The following is a 20,988-nucleotide window of genomic DNA, read 5'->3' on the forward strand; positions in this document are numbered from 1 at the left end:
TAAGTGTGTGACAGAAATTTAAGAGAGTTTTGATTCAGATTTGTATTTACAAAGCTTTGCTGAGTTTTGTTAGTTAGCAAGGATGAGTAATCATAAGTAATCAAGGCAATCACGTAGTCTCAAAAATAGTAAAAGTGGTTTAAAGGAATACATGTAAAGAGCTGCTTAGATTAAGCAGATCATAGTCCAAATATTAAGTCATCTTCATTTTATTTCTTCTTTATTTCAGAGGTTAGTTTTTTCACTGCAAATACTTACTCTAATTTTGGCAGGAGACAATATCTTTATACAGTAGTGGTTCAGTATCTCATTAGCATCATTACAAGTGAAAATTATATCTCAATGCTTGGCAGTACTTATAAACTTGTCTCATTCATGATGTGATTTCAGTGTTGTCACTGTAACAGTGCTGAAGTGAAAAGCTGCTGCTGCTCAATGCTGTTCTGATGTCTGATTGTAGAGACAAGCTGAGCAAGGATGAGGGTGCTGCTTGGAGTGTGCTGCTGCTGAATGTGGCCTGCAGAAGTTGAGAAATGTGAGCAGAGTGTTGCTGTTTTCTCAGTTAGATTTTTATATTCTCCTTCTGTAGATGTATTGAAGGAGGGAAGGTTGTTTTTTTTCCAGGGCGTAGCTGGTTTTAATATATATATGCCACTAACCATTTCACTGGCTGAATATATTTAAGTAGCCTTAAGTGATTACAGCCTGTCAATGTATGTGCAAGTTCTTGTAGCTGTCAGAGGAATTTCTTAGATGCTCTTAAAAAAATTATGCTTAATTCTTTTCCTAGTTCTCCGAGAGTTCCCTCAGTTCTATTGGGCTTCAATAATAGTTGATATTCTGCTCTGAATAGACCACGATATCAGTAGAAGTATATAAAGCCTTTTAGCCTTAAAATAATAAGTAAGTGAAACCTAACTTATTCTTTGAGAGCTTTCAAATTCATTATAGTTGCTTATTAACAGGACTTTAAACGGTGACCCTCAACAGTTTCACAAGTCGCTTGGTTGTTGTCAGATAGCTAATTGCCTAATTTAATTATTTTAAAACCAATTGTTTTCTTACAGTAATAATCAATTACTGTATTAGTTCTGGCTGTCTACATTTCTGTATAAAGAATTCTGTGTATTCACAGATAGCATTAGGAAGTTATTGCGTCGTATTTGCCTTTAGATACAAAATACTTGCAAATATGCATATCTGAAAACACTTCTTAAATAAAGTAACTATCCTCTTCTATAAAATATTTTCCAGTTCAGTGGGTTTTACTTTCAATAATAGAGTTGGAGGGGTCCTTTCAATAAGTCTCTAATATCTTTGAATAGGTTAAACTTCTTTCTTGTAGATGTGGGTAAAGGAAAGATCACTTTGGCTTAATCTCATGCTTGCAAATTCACCTCTCTCTTTCTCGTTCTTTAGCAGAATATATTTACAAACTATTTTATTTCAGACAGAATTTATACTTCATTAGTGCAATGCTTTGATGATCAATTAGTATCTTCTTTCAGACTGGTGTGCCTATGGTTTTGTTTTTATATGCTAAAAAAATGTCAATTTCCTTTAGATCCATACTTCTTAAATCTGCAGTTTGTGTTTTTCCCACGTTGTTGCAGTAACTAGCACATGCACGCATTTTTCAGTGTAGCACAGAGCAAGTTAGTGTAAGAAGAGGAAATTGAAAATACTTTGGTTTCAACTGTATAAACACACTCATCAGTAAATGCGTTAATGGTTGAGGATCATTTCTGATCTTATAAACAAAGCTCAAATGCCGTCTTTAATAACACACAGAAATAATTGTGTCCATGTGAGGTTTCTGTTTTCAGAATTTTATAGAGTCATTTCAGAATTTTATGCATTAATCTTATGACTGTTGCTGAAATCAGGTTTCCATAGAGCACTTTGTCAGAAAGTTGCAAATTGCCTTTTTCCTAGTAGGGGATCAAGCCAGGGAGATGCAGTTTTACAGTCAGTATTTATTAGAACACCCATTAATTAAGCTGTTGTTATTAATAGCCAATAAGTATTCAGAGTGCTGTAACTTACAGATAGTTATCTGGTTGCAGCAACAGCTGGGAGGCAAATCCCAGCTGCTTGGTGGAAGGCTGTACTGACATGCCAGTGACTTCTCGGTAGATGTTCAGAAAGTTTTCAAGGCCAGGTGGATGGGGCTCTGAGCAACTTGATCGAGTGAAAGATGTCCCTGCGCCTGGCAGAAAGGTTGGACTAGATGATTTTTAAGGGTCACTTCCAACTCCAACCATCCTATGATTCTATGGAAGTCCTTTAAGGGATCCATTTTTTCATCAAGTGTATATATAATCCTGTAGTCTTTGTTCGCATATAGTAACCACCGTGGCTTTGGATGTTGTCTGAATTGTACAGCATGTTCATGCTAGCATACAGATTCAGCTAGTGTTCTGAGTTTATGAATCGTTGCAAATTCAACAGGGCTGGTTTTCTCTGGAGCTTACCCATTCTTGAGGCACTTTCACACACTGCCTCTCTGTGCTTCTCGGCCTTCTGTGTTTTGGTAGCTATTTCTCTATCCACACAGTACTTACAGAAGCCACTAGCACAAACCAGTACAGAAGGGGCTGTTACGGCATTACTGTTGTTGAGAATGTGTGCATGTCTGGTTAGTTTATATTTTTGCGTTAAAGCTATATACATGGCTCCATGGCTGCTGTTAGCGAACTTTTTCCCCTTTTTATGGAAATCAGAATTACTTTGCCATAGCTATTTATTCTGCAGTGTTCATATATCTAAATTTATATTTATACATATACTTTTATATATAAATGTGGTTGCCATGTAGGAGGATGTTTCAGGTGAAAGGAAGAACAGGAAAAAGAGCTCTTACCCGTCTTCTGGCTGTTAAGAGCAAACATGGGTGTTCCTGTGTCAGATCCCTACAGTGGGAATGGACTTTCTAGTTGCTCCTTGCTCACAGTAATGAGACAGGTAATAGTGGCAAACAGCAGGCAGGAAAGGATGAAGCTGAAACCAGTGAAGAATGACACAGTATTAATTTGTGAATTCACCATTGCCAAAAGATTATCAGGGCAAGTATTCTCCCCTTATGCTTTCCTCTAATTTCCCACAGTCAAGCAGTTTAGTCTTCTTTGTTTTCCCTGTGACTCTTCTTGCTGAATAAGATCTGTATAGCTGTTTTACGAAATTTCTTATTTGCAAAGGAGTGTTTAATCCTGTCCTAAGAATATGCATTAGTCAACTCTTCCCAATTTTTTTTTCCTGTTTCTGCAATTTCATACTGGATGTTTTCTTCTTTTGACTGAATGCTCATCTGTAATTCTAGGTGCTGTGTTCAAATATTATAATGTTTATAAATACACCAGATTGATACTAAAGAAATAATTCTTGCTTTCCTCAGTACGGCTCACTGTTATTCTTCAAAAACTCATTCACTGTAAATAGTCTTTTGGATCCCTTGAGGAAAAGCCTGAACGAACTAATGAACCCTGATGACAAATCTAGCCTCTGAGCTTTTGAAGGGAGAAAATTTCATCATCTAAAGTCCTCCCTTTTTTAAAGCCCAGTTTGCCAGCCCACTTACAGTTCTATGAAGCACTCAGAGTGGCGCACACATTTTGCAATGGATGTGTAAAAAGAAGTCTGTAAGACAGCTAAGACCTTACTACTTAAAGCTTTGTGGATTAATTTTAAAAACTTAAGCTTAATTGAGAGCAAATGGTAATCATTGTAGCCTATATGACACAGATGTGAGATGCTCTCTTTGAATTATGGTTTTAATAGTGGAGCAACTAAAGTCTGCTGGTCTTCAGAGTGTAGTTTTATGTGCCATTGATGCGATAGCTAGTGTCAAAAGAAGAAATAACATTGAAAAATCCTGGCTGAATGTAAATCTGAAGTCTGACAATATCAAGGGCTTCCTGACAAGGCAAGCATTGGTTACAATAAGGCATTTCTAGGTTTTCAGAAACAGCAAATGCAGGTACTACATAGTGATTGATAATGTACTTTACCTGATTGCTAAGCTAAGAACTATAGTCAATCCTCTCTACTATTTACTTGCAACTAAGAAAATTTAATTTCTGTGCTCAAATAATTTCTTCTGCATCAGGATATGCATATATTTTTGCAAAGCTATGAATGTAACACTCCCAAGTATTTTTAACTTAACACTCTAGTTAAGAGAAGTACATGGGTAAGGGATAAAGGCATAAAAAAGATTTTTTTTTTCCCCTTTTTACTGAACCATAAAACTCTTGTTTCTCTTGTTGAAATCTGGAACAGTGGACTGAAACTGAAATTTACATCAGGACACCATAATATGTTTTCCTTATTCAGAGTGCAGGTAGACATGATGGTGCTGATAGCACCATGGGTTTCTTGGGGAAAAAAAAAAAAGTAATACCTGATCAAAACTGAATTATAAGTAATAGTAGCCTTAGCATAAATTGAGCCAGGCTTTGTCATAAAACTAAAATCACTGTTGTTGGAACAGTTTCACTTTGATGGTTTAAATGATTCATCCAAAGGAGGTTTTTTGAATGTTTTTAATTGTATAACTGATTCTACTTGCATAATGCTGTAGAAATTCTAATTTGTTCCATCAAACTATGTTCATTTAACAGTTGGAATTAATGGTCTGTAATTGTATTTTACAAACTGATTAGTCTTTGGTTTTCCTCAGGAAGTTTCGCTGCAGCAGACCGCACAGCCTACATCAACAATAGTTCGTCCAGCATCGCTACAGGTTCCTAATGTACTGCTTACAAGTTCTGACTCAAGCGTCATTATTCAGCAGGCAATACCATCACCAACGTCTAGTACTGTTATTACCCAGGCTCCATCCTCTAACAGACCAATAGTGTAAGTTACATAAATCTTAGTAAAATGTTTTCTTACAGAGTTTGAAAATACTTTGTCTTGTTTACTTTCTAGTTACTGTTTCTGCAGTTAACATACAAATTTGAGATGCTTTGGTGTAATGTGGTGCTGTACTACATATGAAACACACAACTTTCACTACACGTGAAATATAATTCCATGTTCTCCACATCACTAAGTTCATATTTTTGATCTCCAAATAAATACTGTATTACAAGTGTAAACAAACAAACCAATTTAAAGTAATGTGTAAACTTGTTCTCTTCTCTGGATAAGTTTTCTTTTATATAGTTCATTCCTTTTTCAGTCCAGTTCCAGGTCCTTTTCCTCTGCTGTTACATCTTCCTAATGGACAAACCATGCCTGTTGCTATTCCTGCATCTATCACAAATTCTAATGTGCATGTCCCTGCTGCAGTTCCAGTAAGTAAGCATGATGCTATATTAATTTGAAAGTGGAGCAGATTTGCATAAGTGCAGCATAGAACTTAGTTTTAAGCAGCTTGAAAGCTGTTTTGGCTTCGGAGGGTAGTGCTGTCATATGCTCTCTATTATGATAACATACTCAGGTTTTCTTCATTTTTATACTTTATCTGGTCAGCTTGTTAGACCTGTCACCATGGTGCCTAGTATCCCAGGAATCCCAGGGCCTTCCTCCCCACAGCCAGTGCAGTCTGAGGCTAAATTGGTAAGTGAAAAACTCCATTATTCCTCAAGAAGAATAACTTCAGAAATTAATTAAATTCTATTGCTTTTTTTACAACGGCTTTAGTTTTCTTTTAGTCTAAGTTCTGTGAGTACAAATTTAATAAAACCAAAAATAACAGTTGCGTTTATTTTACAGTTATTTCAAATTCCAGCTTCTGTTAGTTCTGTTGTTAATGGTCATTTTGATCTTATTTTCAATCATTCTTTTCAATGAACTAGATTTTTAACTAAACTCCTTCTTGCTCCTTGTATTGGAGGATAGGAAATCTTGGAAGAAAGACAAGATTAGTAGCATGTTAACAGTGAACATCACCTTCAGAGAAACAGAATGTTTCCTCCCAAAGGATATGATATTTCTTTAAAACCATGAAAATAAAAGGGTTTTTTAACAATGTTTTCAGAATCTCTTCTGAATATAGTCTATTTGGCAGGAGTTTTGTAATTAGATATGTATTACTGACATAGTTAGGAAATTGTTTTATGTGGAGGTTGTTTGTGTTGTGTTGGGGCAGTTTTGGGGGTTTGGGGATTATTTGGGAAAATCATGGGTAAACAAGCAGAAGAAAGTGTTGGGGTTTTTGGTTGTTTTGGTTTTTTTTTTTTTTTAAATATTTGGGATCCAGTTATGGTGGTAGTTTAAATTGATCAATTTCTTGAAAAATTTTCTGCAACATTAGGTAGCTGCTTCTCTGTTTTGTTGTCTTGTTCATTTGTTCCAACTGTTCCAAAGCAATAGAAAATCTATCATTAAACAATAATTAACCTGTTTATGTATTTACAAGATGCCTCTGTAAATAGTATCTGTCTTGTGAAGTAGTGTTCCTCTCTGACTCTTTGTGCTAAAAAAGAATCGGGAACACCTGCTAGATAAAATATATTTTTGTACATCAGTATACTGATAAGTGGGAGGATGCCCCTAACATCCTTTGATATCTCATTTCTCTTGACCTAAACCTGTGGGCTTTCTTTCCTTACCCATTTTCTCTCCTCAAACCAGAATATGAAAACAGTGAGTCTGGGAATACTAATTATTCTCCCATCCGGAAACACTAGCCATATTCACCAAATACTAGAACTGTTGTGGAGAGCTGGTCACCAGTGCACTGACTTTTCCTAATGCTGTCAGGTCTCCCTTCATTTTCATCCTCTCTTGAACACGATGACTTTTAAAATAGTGTAGAGAGGGACAGAAAGGAAGAAGGTCTGTTTCTGTGCACCCTTGTCCCCCTAGGAACGGGAAAAAGATTCTTTTAATACTTGAGGAAATATTTAAATGTAACCAGCTGTGATGATATATATTTATATCTTAAATCCAGGAGAGAAGAATGTAAGAAAGTGAAAACGAGCTATTTTCTCAGAATTTGCACATTTCTTAGTTAGGAGTCTCATGCACTGAATTCTGCTTTGTGAAATCCAGGAGGAATTGGTTCCAAATAATTTTTTAGATGGGCAAGAAATTAGGTTTTTAAGCATATTACCGAGTGATTTGCTCTTACAAAGCTTTAAAGGTGGGAAGGAAGTACATGTATCTGGTGAAGACTTTGATCTCATGTTGGAAGAAGCAATCACTTGGATGCAAAGAAAAACAAAGATCATTAGACTTAAAATTTAACAGTCTCATTAGTCTTCTCGTTAGAATTTAGCTAATATATGCACTTCAGTGATTGCTTATCCTTTTTTTAAGTGAGACTGTAAAAAGGGCATTTGCAGTATTTCTTCTTTCCTTTCTTATCACTTAATATAAAGCATGAGCAGGATTCAAGAATATCAGAATTATGTATATTTCGTATGCTCATTTACTTTTATATAGTGCCTATTCACAAAAATAAAAAACTTAATTTCTTATTACTCCAAAAGTAAAAGCAATTTAATGAGAAACTTCATGTTTATGTAGAAAAGCTTCCAACAGGAAGACTAACTTACTATGCTATGGGATGCATGGTTGGCAGATATGTGATGGTTTATTAACTGTGAAGTTCCATTTAATTTTGAAAATTTAAGTCTTTGTGATGCCAAATCCTTTCTTTTTTTCATGTAGCTCTTGAAAATAATTTTGCTTGCTACATACTAAATTCTGTAAAAGTATGGTAATCAGATTTGTTTTTCACTTGTGTTCCTGGTTAAGCCCACAGAAGACTTAGTATTTAGTTCTAGAGCTACTTGTTTGTTTTTTATTTCATTAATAATTCACATTTAAAGTTGAAATATAAGCTATTACACTGAAATTTAATAAGTGAGCAGTATATGTTTCATCACAGTATATGTTTCATCTGTTAACAGTTAACTGCAATTTGTGGATTTATTGGTATGTTTAAGTTAGCAGAACACTGGGAGCGCTTCCTGTGTCCTTTTGCCTACCGTAGCCATTTCTCCCTCATGTTAGGAGGTAGTCCTGAAGAGCAAAGGAGTCCAGGAAGGCTGGGCATTCTTCAAGAAGGAAATCTTAAAGGTGCAGGAGCAGGCCATCCCCATGTGCTGAAAGATGAGGTGGTGGGGAAGAAAACGGGCCTGGCTGAATAGAAAGCTTTGGCTGGAACTCAGGAAAAACAGGAAGTAAATTAGAAGGGCAAAAGCCCAACTAGAACTTAATCTGACTACTGCTGTAAGACAATAAAAAATGTTTCTGTAAATGCACTGGCAACAAAAGGAGGGCTAAGGAGAATCTCCATCCTTTATTGGATGCAGGGAGAAACGTAGTGACAAAGGATGAAGAAAAGGCTGAGGTACTTAATGCTTTCCTTGCCTGGGTACCCAGCCCCCTGAGCTGGAAGACAGGGATAGGAAGCAGAGTGAAGCCTGCATAATCCAAGGGGAAAAGGTTAGTGACCTGCTACACCACTTAGAGACACACACAAGTCTATGGGGCCAGATGGAATCCACCCAAGGGTACTGAGGAAGCTGGTGAAGGTGCTCACCAAGCCACTTTCAGTCATTTATCAGCAGTTCTGGCTAACTGGGGAGGTCCCAGTTGACCGGAGTTTAGCAAATGTGATGCCCGTTTACAAGAAGGGCAGGAAGAAGGATCCGGGGAACTACAGGCCTGTCAGCCTGACCTCAGTGCTGGGGAAGGTTATGGAGCAGATCATCTTGAGTGCCATCACGCAGCATGTATGGGATGATCAGGCGATCAGGCCCAGTCAGCCTCAGTTTACGAAAGGCAAGTCCTGCTTGACTAACCTGATCTCCTTCAACGACAATGTGGCCCACTTAGTGGTTGAGGGAAGGGCTGTGGATGTTGTCCACATCATTCTCCTGGAGAAACTGGCTTATGGCTTGGATGGACATACTCTTTGCTGGGTAAAAAATGGACTGGATGGCTGACCCCAAAGAGTTGTGGTTTATAGAGTTAAATCCAGTTGGTGGCCAGTCACAAGTGGTGTTCCCCAGGGCTCAGTGTTGCGGCCAGTTCTCATTAATATCTTTATCAATGATCTGTACAAGGGGATTGAGTGCATGCTCAGTATGTTTTCAGACGCCACCAAGTTGGGTGGGAGTGTTGATCTGCTTGAGAGTAGGAAGGCTCTACAGAGGGATCTGGACAGGCTGGATCAATGGACCGAGGCCAATTGTACGAGGTTCAACAAGGTTCAGTGCTGGGTCCTGCACTTGGGTCACAGCAACCCCATGCAGTGCTACAGGCCTGTGGAAGAGTGACTGGAAAGCTGCCTGGCAGGAAAGACCTGGGGGTGCTGTTTGAGAGCCGACTGAGCATGAGCCAGCAGTGTGCCCAGGTGACCAAGAAAGCCAACAGCATCCTAGCTTGTATCAGAAATAGTGTGGCCAGCAGGACTAGGGAAGTGATCGTCCCCCTGTACTCGGCAGTAGTGAGGAAAAGTTCTACAGGAAGAGCATTGAGGTGCTAGAGCATGTCCAAAGAAGGACAACAAAGCTGGTGAAGGGCCTAGAGGACAAGTGCTATGAGCACTGGCTGAGAAAACTGGAGTTGTTCAGTCTGGAGAAAAGGAGACTGAGGGGAGACCTTACCGCTCTCTACAACTGCCTGGAAGGAGGTGGGTGTTGATCTCTTCTCCCAACTAACAAATAATAGGACAAGAGGAAATGGCCTCAAGTTGCTTCAGGGGAGGTTTGGATTGGAGATTAGGAAAAATTTCTTCACTGAAAGGGTTGTCAAGCATTGGAACAGGCTGCCCAGGGAAGTGGTTGAGTCATGATCCCTGGACATATTTAAAAAATGTGTAGATGTGGTCCTTAGGGACGTGGTTTATTGGTGAACTTGATAGTGCTAGGTTAACAGTTGGACTTGATGATTTTAAAGGCCTTTTCCAACCTAAATGATTATATGACTCTATGAAGTCTATTAGCCTAGCATTCTTAGTGTCTTTTGGACAGAAAGCTGGATGAAGGGGTGAAGCTGTGATGATCCCTTGTCAACGATCAAGGCCTAGGGATCAGAATTTTTATAGATCTTTGGAATTTTCTTGGCTGTTGCTTTATTTTATTTGTTATTTATTATTTGGAGAAAATTTTTGTTGTTCTTTATAGACAGACCTTGCAGTCTCACAGATTTTTTTCATATTGCGTTATAAAATGTAGAAATAGAATATGTAGCAAATATAAAAAACATACTCAAATAGTTTCCTAACATTGTAACTATTCCTCAGATATTAAAGTAAGTTTGGTAGTGTATGGGATGCAAAATTTGGAAAGTTAAATATGGTCTTTTTGTATCTCCAAAGGGTTTTGTCATATATGCTTTTGGCCATTGTTGTTTGAATCTTTCTTTTATTCAAAGACCATACTTTCCTAATACGATATTCTGCATTTTCTGTCATAGGTATGACAATGCTATTTCAAGGTATTCTTAATTGACACAGCTCTACCTGCTTCAGAGGTTGAGTAAAGTTCTTGAAGAACTGTTTTCAGTAACTTTGTCACTTTAAAATGCAATATCCCCAAACTGCTGAATTATCAGATATACATCTGTCCTGTGTAGAGGGCACAACTACTTATGTTTTGGATTAAATACATGGCACAAACCAAGGCAGGAACCAGGCATTTCCCTTCAGTTGTGCTTTGTGCCTTTCTTTACGGAGGCTATTTCTGCAGTTCATTTCATGCATGACATTTCAAGGAACTAACATATTTTAGAGTTGTGCAATTGAAAAGCACTTTGTACTCTGTTTTCATTCCTCATCTCAGTCATTTATTTCTCTCTAACCTGTTTATAAAAGGCTACTGTTGTGTAGACTTCCTTTTTTTTATTTTAAATGAAAGTGAGAACTAATTTGAAAATCAAATTAGAGATTGTAGTAACATTATTTCCTAATGCTATGGAGTTTAATTATTTGAATATGATTTTGGGGAACTTAATTTCTATATTTTTATTAATGTGAAAACAACACGCTTTTCTTCTGTTTTCAATACCTGTTGTTTCCTTATGAGTTGCATATACCAAATTGTACATAGAGCATCATATCTTTCTTTACATAAAAACATGCATGAACTTTAGTAAAACAAACTAACATTTTGATTTCTAAAAGCTAAGGCTTAAAGTAACCGGCAGAATATGTCTTTGGTCATAGGATGCCTTCCTATAACACAATTAAAATTTTTCTTCAGCTATCCTAGAAGTCTTAAAACCCTTTAAAGATATGGGAACTAATATACCTGCCAGGTGTTTTTTTTTCCCCACTATGCACAGATTTTGGAGACTTTTTTTCCAGTTCATAAATGGGCTCTCTTAAAACATTTCAAAGTGGTTTTAGATCAGAGTGACCAAGCTTAATGCATAATAAACAGGACTATGTGTTTATTTCTGTGTTGGGTAAAGTTTTCAGTCTGCAGCGTCAAACTCCTTCAGCATGGCAGTTTTGGTTATTCATTTGAAGCGAGTTACTGAGATGTCGCTTCTAGAACTCTGTTCTTTCTTTGCTGAAATGCTCTTTTCTCTGGTTACCATTAAAGTTGCCTGACACTAAATAATCATATGAATTCTATAGAGGGACAGATGCATGTGAGAACAGGTTCACTGAGTGAAATAGCAGACAGAAAAATGTATACCAACTGCAAGGAATAATGACTGGGACGAAAAAAAAGAAAAAGTCATAAACAGAAAAAATTATAAAAGCCATGAGAGACAAAAATTTAAAAATGGGCTATTCAGTGACTCAAATCCTTATGATTGGTGACATTATTGGAAGAGGTCTCGACTGAAACAGCTGAAGCTTAGTGGAAAAGCGTGTTAAGCACAATCTTAGCGTCTGCTTCAGCACTGAAACATGTACAGTGCTGTATGTGTTTCAGTGCTATGGGATAATTACATGAAATTAGACTATATTGTAATTTTATTGTCCAATATTGAAGTTATTGTAGTGAATATAGGTGGTCCATTCACACCTGTGAAAGGCACTCTTGCTATAGTTTTGAACATTCTTGGATCCTTTCATATTGCTTGTAGAACTGAAGTGAAATATGACTAGAGATTTTTATTCAGACACAAGCTGTCTTTTACTGCTATTTGAAAATATCCTTGTATCTTGTACTGAGAATTACATTCAAGAGGAGTGAAAAGGAGTTTCAGATTTCTGTGGCACACAATATAAATTGTCAGTTTTTCTGATTTGTTGTAATGCTAAAGAAACTAACTTCCACATACTTAAGTGACATATGCATTTGATTTTAGTTTTGTGGTATTTTAGAGAGGCTTAGAAGTAGATGTATTAGCTGTGTCTTTAAAAAAAACCACAACAAAACAAAAATACTTCCTCACTAGGATAAGGATGCATGATTCTACATATTGCAGAATTACTTCTGATCTTGTTGTGAGATGATCTCTAATTGTATGCTTTCTGTATATGAAATGTGAGCCATGAGTTATTCCTAGTTGTAAAACATCAGTTTTTTGAGTGTACAGCTTGTGGATGCAAACTTAATGTTCAGACCCTTCTGCATGGATTGTAGAAGTTTCTGAAGAACTTAAAAATTGCTTTAACACTGAATGTTTCCCTCCATCTCCTCCTACCCATAAAACCTTTTGTCACAATCTGAGAAATACCTTGCACACAGTGGGTAACCAGTAGGCTTTCTGCAGGAGGTTTCTACTGAGAAGTGACAGAGGGCAGTTTGGCAAATGTTCAGAAACCGACATTAACTTGCTAGAGCTCGGCATGGGACCTTGTGTTCAGCAGAATTCTTCTGACCTGTCTCTCTGCATGCCGAGCTAATCAGCAAACACCTAATGAGCCTACTCTAAAGAAACAGACCCTCTCACAACCTACTTCATTTTCATATGTTCTCTGGGGGTGGAGAGACAAGACTTCATAAGGACTGATGATGCTGCAAAGACCACAATAATGATAATTAACTTGCTGAATTTAGAAGATTATGCTGTTAATTAGTTGCAAAATAAAGATAAGTAATAGAGCAGCAGATGGTAGGATAACACCCAGGAGAAGGAGGGTTATTACTCTGATGAGCTTTTGTGGCAGATATGAAATATGGATCTGAGTTTTTCACAAATTGTTTCTGGAGAATATTATCTTGTTTCTGTGAGCTCTTGATGGAATGATCTAGTCCTACCAAATTTTGACAGATGAGGTGAGGATTTGTTTTCAAGGATATACATGAACAATAAAACCTTGCTAATAAAGACTTTAAAAGCTATTAAGCTATTGGAAAATACCAATTTTAGTTTGCCTCTAATAACCACATAATTTCAAACAAACCTTGGTTGTCATCAAGTTTCCCCACACAATAATGCTCATATACATTTATTCTAATATTTGTTTCAATATCCTTGATTTTTAAAATCAAGATTCTCATATTTGGGGTAACTATCTCCCTACTCACAGGAAGCACAACATCCATATAGTATTTTACTCCAGCATTACCTTCTAAAATATGAAACCTTTTAAATACGTGAGATGGATATCTCCTTGTGAAAATCTGTATTCCTCAGATTTTCACAATATTTCTGCATTTGTGAATAACTTTAATCATAACTATTTGAATTTCAACTTTTAAACTCTCTAATATAAAACTAAACCACATTATTTTCTATCTCTGTTTCCATAGTACATTACATTAACAATGTAATTTTCAAAAGGAGTTTGTTTATTTATAAACTTACAAAATAGTAATGCTTCAATGTTCCCATTACAGTAGGGGCAGTTAAGTCCTACTTTGTTTGCACATCCATTGTGCCTGGTGGTAGGTCTTCTATAATGTAGATAGCCTTGTGCTGTTCCTTCACTTTCTACTGCCATTTTCAAATTAAATGTAAAATATACAGATTTAATAGCATGAACTTCCTTTGTTTTTAGGTTAACTTTGCAAATATTTCTTTAACACAGAAATACAGAAGTAGAAAGATTGGAGCTAGACAATAATAACAGTTACTCGCCTTACATGCATATTTAAAAAAAAACCCAAACCAACAAAACAAAACCTAAATAGTTTTGTTTCTTCTCCCAAATCTTCTGAACTTGGGCTCTGTTTCATTAAGGAAATGGATATGCTGGTGAAACTTTCCTTTAAATAACCAGCTTTAAGCAAATGCTGCAAAACATTTCTACTTCATAGACACTGGTTTTGGCTATTTTTGTGGAGGATGCTTACATCAAGATGTGCTCATGCAATCACAAGCAGAGTAGATCAGACACTCTGGCCATACACATACTAACTATATAAATGTTTATGCTCAAATGCCATGAAAATTAGAAGTTAGCTTGTTACAGCTGAACTTACATATTCAGACACTTTGAGTTGGAAGAAACCTAATCATTTTTACTTCTCATGGAAGAGGAGGAGAAGTATATATATGACAAGCTGCTGTGTCTTGGTTGAGTAATTTGTGAGACAGTAACTTTTAAAAATCTCCTAGTATGATGGCTTGAAATAAAAGAGAGCATACCCTTTAAAACCTCAGCAGAAGTAAAAATAGACACATTGTAACTAATTTGTTACAATTAATTTGTACTGTCACTACTGTCTTGTTTTTTGACTTCTGAAAGTGTCCAAGTCCTGCGAAACAGAAAGTTAGGACACAAGAAATACTTCTAAAGTAATGCCAGATAATAAATGAAAATACATTGTGGAAAAATCAGATGTTAGTAACCTATGGAAAGGATATTGGATAAAAGTGTCATGTTAACATTAAATACTTGCTACTCTCTTTTAAAAATATTTTTTAAAAAGTGACTTGGAAGTGATGTGTTTCCCTGGTAGTCCTGGTGGTAGCTTAGAAAATTTTACTATTTAATGATCAGGATTAGTTAGAATTTTAAGGAGTGGGGCGAAAATCATCTTATCAACCTTTCGATTGGTGTGATTAGATCATAGAGTTTGTTTATAGTAATTTTATTTAGACAGTTAAAAAACACTTAGGCCTTTCCATGCTTGTTTAGCTGGAGACGGTCTGGAATTTTTTTGTTAGCTTGTTTTTCCAAGGTGAATTAGGAAGGTACAAGTTAATTCTTGAGTTTGTTTTAATTCTGTAAAGAAAGTGTTAAAACAACTACCTAGGGGCTTAGGGTTTTCAGAGTGCACATATACTAAGAATTATGGGCATGTTATCTTGAAAACTTGTGTCATCCTGCTGTAATGCTTGCAGCTATCCTGAATTTTTGTTGTTAGAGCTAAGCACTGGGGAAATTACCGTAAATTTGTTTTGTGTATTTTTCTGAGAGCACCTTTTTCATTCTGGGAAACTTACAAGGTTGACACAAAAACGAGCTGGGGAACAGAACTTCATTAGCACCGAGTTTTTATGTACACTTGAACAGTCGCTATCTGGGGTAATGTGTGCTGTTAATTCAATCTAGAGCAGTCACTACAGAAAAGACTTAATACAGACGACACTGGCTAAAGATTTCTTAATAGCAAGCCAGCAGATGATGTTGGAGTTTCTCAGTTCTCTTTGTAGTCCTTAAATTGCACATCTACTGGTAGTGGTTAGATGCTACAGTTCAGTGTATGGAGTTGATGTAACATGCCATATTGCAGAACTGAAGATGTTTTGCGGTTCTGACGGAGGTAATCTGCAATCTGTTGTTCTAATTGTAGAATAGGATCCAGGAAAGCCTATCATCATGCAAGGTAGGAGAGAGCTGTCACGATATTCCAATGATGTAGTTGTTGAGAGACATTGGGTACTACAGTTTATACAGAATATCTACAGAATTGGTGCTAAGTCTTCCGCTTATTTTAAGCTGGCCAAATGCAGCCTAGCTCCAGCATTAAGACATTCTGTTAATGTTAGTACTTTGGCAATACTTTGTTCATATTCCAAAATAAGATGATGCAAATTATCAGAGTTTTCATAAACTGTCATGTATTAAGTCATTAATCTTTTCTTAAACTTGTATTGGATTCTTTAAAAGTCAAGTGCTCAGTAGAAAAACATTCTTCAATACTATTTGTCTGGTAAGGTAAATTCTTCTATAAAACTGAAAATTTCATGATAAATTATACAGTATTAATGAAATTTTAAGAAAGAATATGGAATCACAAGCAGTTATATCTACTGAAATTTAGTATGACCCTTTATCACTTAAGATTAAGAATTTGTTGTAAATAGAATATATTATCTGTTATAGTTTTAATAGATATCACCAGAAGTTGAGTGCAATAATTTTCAAGAGGTAGTCAATAAAATGCTTTAAAATACTTATCAAGTTGTAAGTAACTCCTGAATGTATTATATACAGCTGAATTTTGAAGTTACTGTTCTTCATCGTGGCTGTGTACAATAAAGGAAGAACTTCAAACCTTTCAGCAATTTTTCAATGTAAAATAGCATGCCATAACAGTTACCTTGCATATTTCTTTATAAATAAAAGCTAATCTTTGCATATAACCTCAAGCTTGTTATTATTCTGTGCATTATTGAGATGCTTCATCAAAGATCTTAGCTTTTATCTCATAATTACTCATAGGATGGATTGTAGAGGTGAGTATGTAAAGACCATGAAAAAGTGGAGTCATAACAAACTATTTAAAAATGGATAGAGAACACCAGAATTTTTAAAACAGAAAGAAGTTGGTGTTCTGTTTTTTACCTATTTTCCCTCATGTGTGGTTGTTATCTTTCTGAGCTATGCCTTGTGTAATACCAGCCTCAGCAACTGTTTGTTCATGGCCTTCCAGTCATCTCTTTGTGGGCACAGTTCATCATGAATGAGGCTTTCTGTTTACTTCTCCATACAGCTTACCATCCTTCTCTTTCTGAGATCCTATGTAAAAGTCTCATTGCTATTGTCATGCTTGTGAGAAATTGTCACCTGTTAGTAGGTATATGCCTAGATCACTGTTGAAAGCCTATAAAAAGAAACAGCTGTTTTAGAGTTGGAGCCCCTGTTTCCAAAATGAAAGTAACTACTAATATAAATAATTGGTAACTTCTTAAGCTAGCATGATAGAATATTTCCTTTTTTTCTTCCTTTTTTTTTTTTTTTTTGTTTGTCTGCTTTCAGAGATTGAAAGCAGCCTTGACCCAGCAGCACCCTCAGGTAACAAATGGAGATACTGCCAAGGGACATCCAAGTGGGTTGGTTAGGACTCAGTCAGAGGAACCACGACCACAATCACTACAACAACCTGCAACTTCGACGACTGAAACACCGGTATGACAACATAATAGACATGTACTTCTTACCCCCTTCTTTGTTACGCAAAAGAAAAATCTTAACTCTTGATTTGTAAAATAGAGGTTAACGTGCTACAGACTCCACTTGGAGTCAATATTTCTGTAGCAGTAAAATGTTTATAGTTCTTACATGTTCTTAAATGCTTCTAAAATGTATTATCCAAGATGATAATTTCAAAGTAGGTATTGTCTGTCTGCTCAAATTTAGAACTAAGTCCTACTGATTTCTGGAGTTAGTTAACAGGAAAGTCTGTGGTAACTGAAAATTGTACAGATGGTTAATATACATTTGAAAAAGCTAAATGCTTTTATTTTGTATTTAGATTGTATCCGTTTAACACGCTATATTGTAAACACTCCAGGAATTTTTTTTAACTGTATCAGGTATTATGTTTATGCTAATTTGCTTGAAGGATCTTTTCTGGGCTGTCACACACCGAGTTTCAGCTGTGTGTACTGCACATCGTGTACTGTGTCATCCTGGGTACTGAAAGGGGAGCTCTGAGCTTAGGAATGGTGTGCTGTCCCTTTGGGATGATAGTTGAGAACAGGGGAATAAAGAGCAAGACCTCTGAGTCAGACTGGAAGCGGGAGTGCTGCTGGAGGAAAGAGATACTTCCTTGGGTGAATCCTGGAGGATTGCTGCTGTTCTACTTCTAAAAAAACTTGTTGGAATGTGTTTTGAAAATGCTTTTAAAAATCTCCCAAGAGTTGGTTTCAGAATTCATAGCATAATACTAATTTTATAAAAGCTACATACTTGGCCCAGTACCAGAATGACCTGCATCTGCAGTGAAGGCACTCAGATTCTTAGACTGGCCAGCGAAATCAAATAATGTATCAAAGCAAATATGTTTGGAGCAAAAAGAGGAAAAAAGTTACCCATTGTAAAACGATCTCCTTATTAAGGTGCTATTTTCCCATACTACCCTAAGCTTTTTTAAAAAATATTTTCATAATATCACATAGCAGAATTTTCAAGATGAAGAGCTTACTGGTTTTGTGGCTATTTTAGTATTAAAAAAAAATAAAAATTGCAAGCATTAAATTCCTAAAAGGCTGATTTGAGTTCCCAGGGTTTTTTTATTATTAGCTAACTAGAATTTAAGTCAAATCAATGTGCCAACTAATACATGTTTGGGGTTTTTAATTTAAATATAAAACTTTTTTAGTGTGCTAGATTGAATCTGCAGGTGTACTTGTGAATATGTTGTGTAGACAGTTATATTCTGTCCTATCACTTTAAAGGATTTTAAAATCCATTGTATTATCATAATTCATTAAATCTTTGCCTAGGGTCTGTACACAGCTATGAAAGGAGTATAATGCATAACTTAAAATAGTGAAATATTTTGATCCTGTCATAATATGTGGGTGGATATAAGGGAAATTGATATGCAGCAGTGGGGAACACAACAAGTAGGAAATTGTTATGTGGAGATCCAGGGATCAGTGAGTATCAGCACTGACACCATTTGTCAAGCAGCTCTTATATATTGGGCATAAACAATTGTGTAGTATTTCAGTTGTGACTAGAGTTGTGGAAAGAGTATTTGGGAAGGGTCAAAAGTAGAAAATCTATTTCCTGCTAAATGTAACTTTTAAAAGCTATTATGGGTGGAAGCATTTTTTTAAAGTTTGCCTTTTGTAAATACTTATGTCATCAGAATCGGTAAAAGAATATCTGAGAGTCCATCTAAAGTAGTATTGCTTCCAGGCTTTATTCAGTTGCCCAATGTAAATGTCATATAAGTTTAACTCTGTGAAGTGAGTGGCTTCTTTTAGTGCAATTTTAAACCAAAGTTGGAGCCATGATTAAAATGTTGCATGTTAATATAACGTGGTAAGGAGTGTAAATATAGTAAAAGTTTTTTAAACATAGCTGTAGAGTTAAATGACATAGCTTTCCACAAAAGGAATGTGTATAACCTGAACATATTTAGAAATGTTGTGAATGCTTTTCTCAAGATGTGATCCATATTTATACTAGTGCTGTAGTTAAGTCATGAATAGTATTGTACTGATAACTTCTTTAATACTTTTTACTGTTTTCAGGCATCACCAGCTCAGCCTACGCCACAAACACCAAATACAGGTGGTCGTCGAAGAAGAGCTGCCAATGAAGACCCTGATGAGAAAAGAAGAAAGTTTCTGGAGCGAAACCGGGCTGCTGCTTCCAGATGCCGACAGAAACGGAAAGTCTGGGTGCAGTCATTGGAGAAAAAAGCTGAGGACCTGAGCTCACTAAATGGCCAGTTACAGGTATAGTGATCCTGGATCAGTGGAACTTAAACTTTGCATGAAATCTGAAATACAAATGGTTTTGTAACTGGTGACTCAGGTCAGAATTGAAGATTCAGCACTAATTGCATATAGCAGTAAAATAAGAATATAAGAGAATTCTCAGATTTCAAGATGTGTAAATTTTAGGATCATACCCTTTTGTCCTTTGTTCCATTTTAAATAACTTTCAGACTGTGATACTAAACAAGGATGACAAGATGTGTTGGAGTAAAGGCTTATTAGCAAAGTAATAGCCTTACCTTAAAAACACCTTGCTCTTAATAATTTGTATCACAGCCTGAGTTATTTAAATAAGATTTGGTTTGATTTCCTTTGGTTCTTTTTAACTTCACTTTTTTTCCTTTAAAGTGAAGGTAGTGCTCGTGAAAGGTGCCAGATTGACATCACTGGAAACTGAAGGCCTCTTTTGTCCACAGAACAGGTACAGCACAGGCAGTGGCAGTGCAAATTTCACCACACTGCCCTCCCAGTGTGCATAAATCCTATAGTGAGGGAAGTATACTGTAAGAGGGTAGTCTAGTGTGTTTCAAGTCATTTTTCCACCTCATCTGAGGTTGTCAATCTTGGAAAGTTGTCATGTGGACACACTTCTCCCCTGTAAAAGAATCCATGACCCTTTTGTTTAAACTACTATTAAATGTTAAGGCATACTTTCTTAATGTTTTCCAGCAGCACATAAGAATTGGCACAAAGTATTGTTTCAAAATAAAAAGTCTAAAAGCTTTGTTTTGAAAATTACAGAAAGGAAAAAACATGTTATTTCCTAAATGAAGCATTCATTTAGAAAATGCAATGGAAAGTATTTTGTTATGTTAAAGTTTCACTTCTTGTTCTTTCGTTGGAGTAGTTCACGGAGTCAAATTCACAGATCTTTTCCTTCCTATTAAAACTCCTCTTTCATGCTGTTTACCTGGTAAAGAAAATGTCCCAGTTCGACCAACAGGGAAGTAAGGCATGCTGAGATTGCTTTTTATCATGTAATGGAAATGACAGTGTTATCAATTGTCTTCATGTTCATGTCTTTAAAAATACTCAGCATCCCAGACTGTAAAATGTAATAAATTCCTGTCTAAGCACATAACATGAAATTGTTTCTTGTGTTCCAAGAATCATGACACTGTGCACCAGCATTAGTTAAATTCCTTGTAAATATATGGTCTTCTCATACATGTTCACAATCTTTAGAGGCATTCCACAATCCTCACTGTAAATCCATTAATTACAAAATGGTATGTAGCACTATAGCTTAAATAATCTTTAGAAACAAGTGAAGGTAGATCTACAGGAAGAAAAAACAAAAAAGATTGGCTATATTTCAGGTTTTTTAGTGAAAGTAGTTTTTGGTATTGTTTGAATTGCCTTTAACTTATACATACCAATTTTTATAACCAAAAATGATGGAAGTACCATAACCAAAAGATTTCCAGATTTCCAAGAGTTAACTCAGTAATAGTGAATTCAAGAAAAAGAATTTTCTTACGGTCTGCCAAAAGCAAA

The 20,988-nt window shown here is 36.1% G+C and overlaps 1 protein-coding gene across 5 annotated transcripts in view; it reads left to right on the forward strand.

Moving 5' to 3' along the window:
- ATF2 (activating transcription factor 2) overlaps nt 1-20,988 on the forward strand; it is a 51,996-nt gene that overhangs the window by 17,372 nt on the left and 13,636 nt on the right. For 4 of the 5 annotated variants that reach the window (XM_074873171.1, XM_074873175.1, XM_074873176.1 and 1 more), the window contains 5 exons: nt 4,679-4,857; nt 5,183-5,297; nt 5,476-5,562; nt 17,015-17,164; nt 19,243-19,449. In XM_074873171.1, coding sequence (XP_074729272.1) covers nt 4,679-4,857; nt 5,183-5,297; nt 5,476-5,562; nt 17,015-17,164; nt 19,243-19,449 — 738 coding nt within the window. The remainder of the gene's footprint in view (nt 1-4,678; nt 4,858-5,182; nt 5,298-5,475; nt 5,563-17,014; nt 17,165-19,242; nt 19,450-20,988) is intronic. The other variant, XM_074873174.1, reaches the window with a different exon arrangement.

The sequence above is a fragment of the Strix uralensis genome, chromosome 6 (assembly GCF_047716275.1).
Source record: "Strix uralensis isolate ZFMK-TIS-50842 chromosome 6, bStrUra1, whole genome shotgun sequence".
Lineage (NCBI taxonomy): Eukaryota > Metazoa > Chordata > Aves > Strigiformes > Strigidae > Strix > Strix uralensis.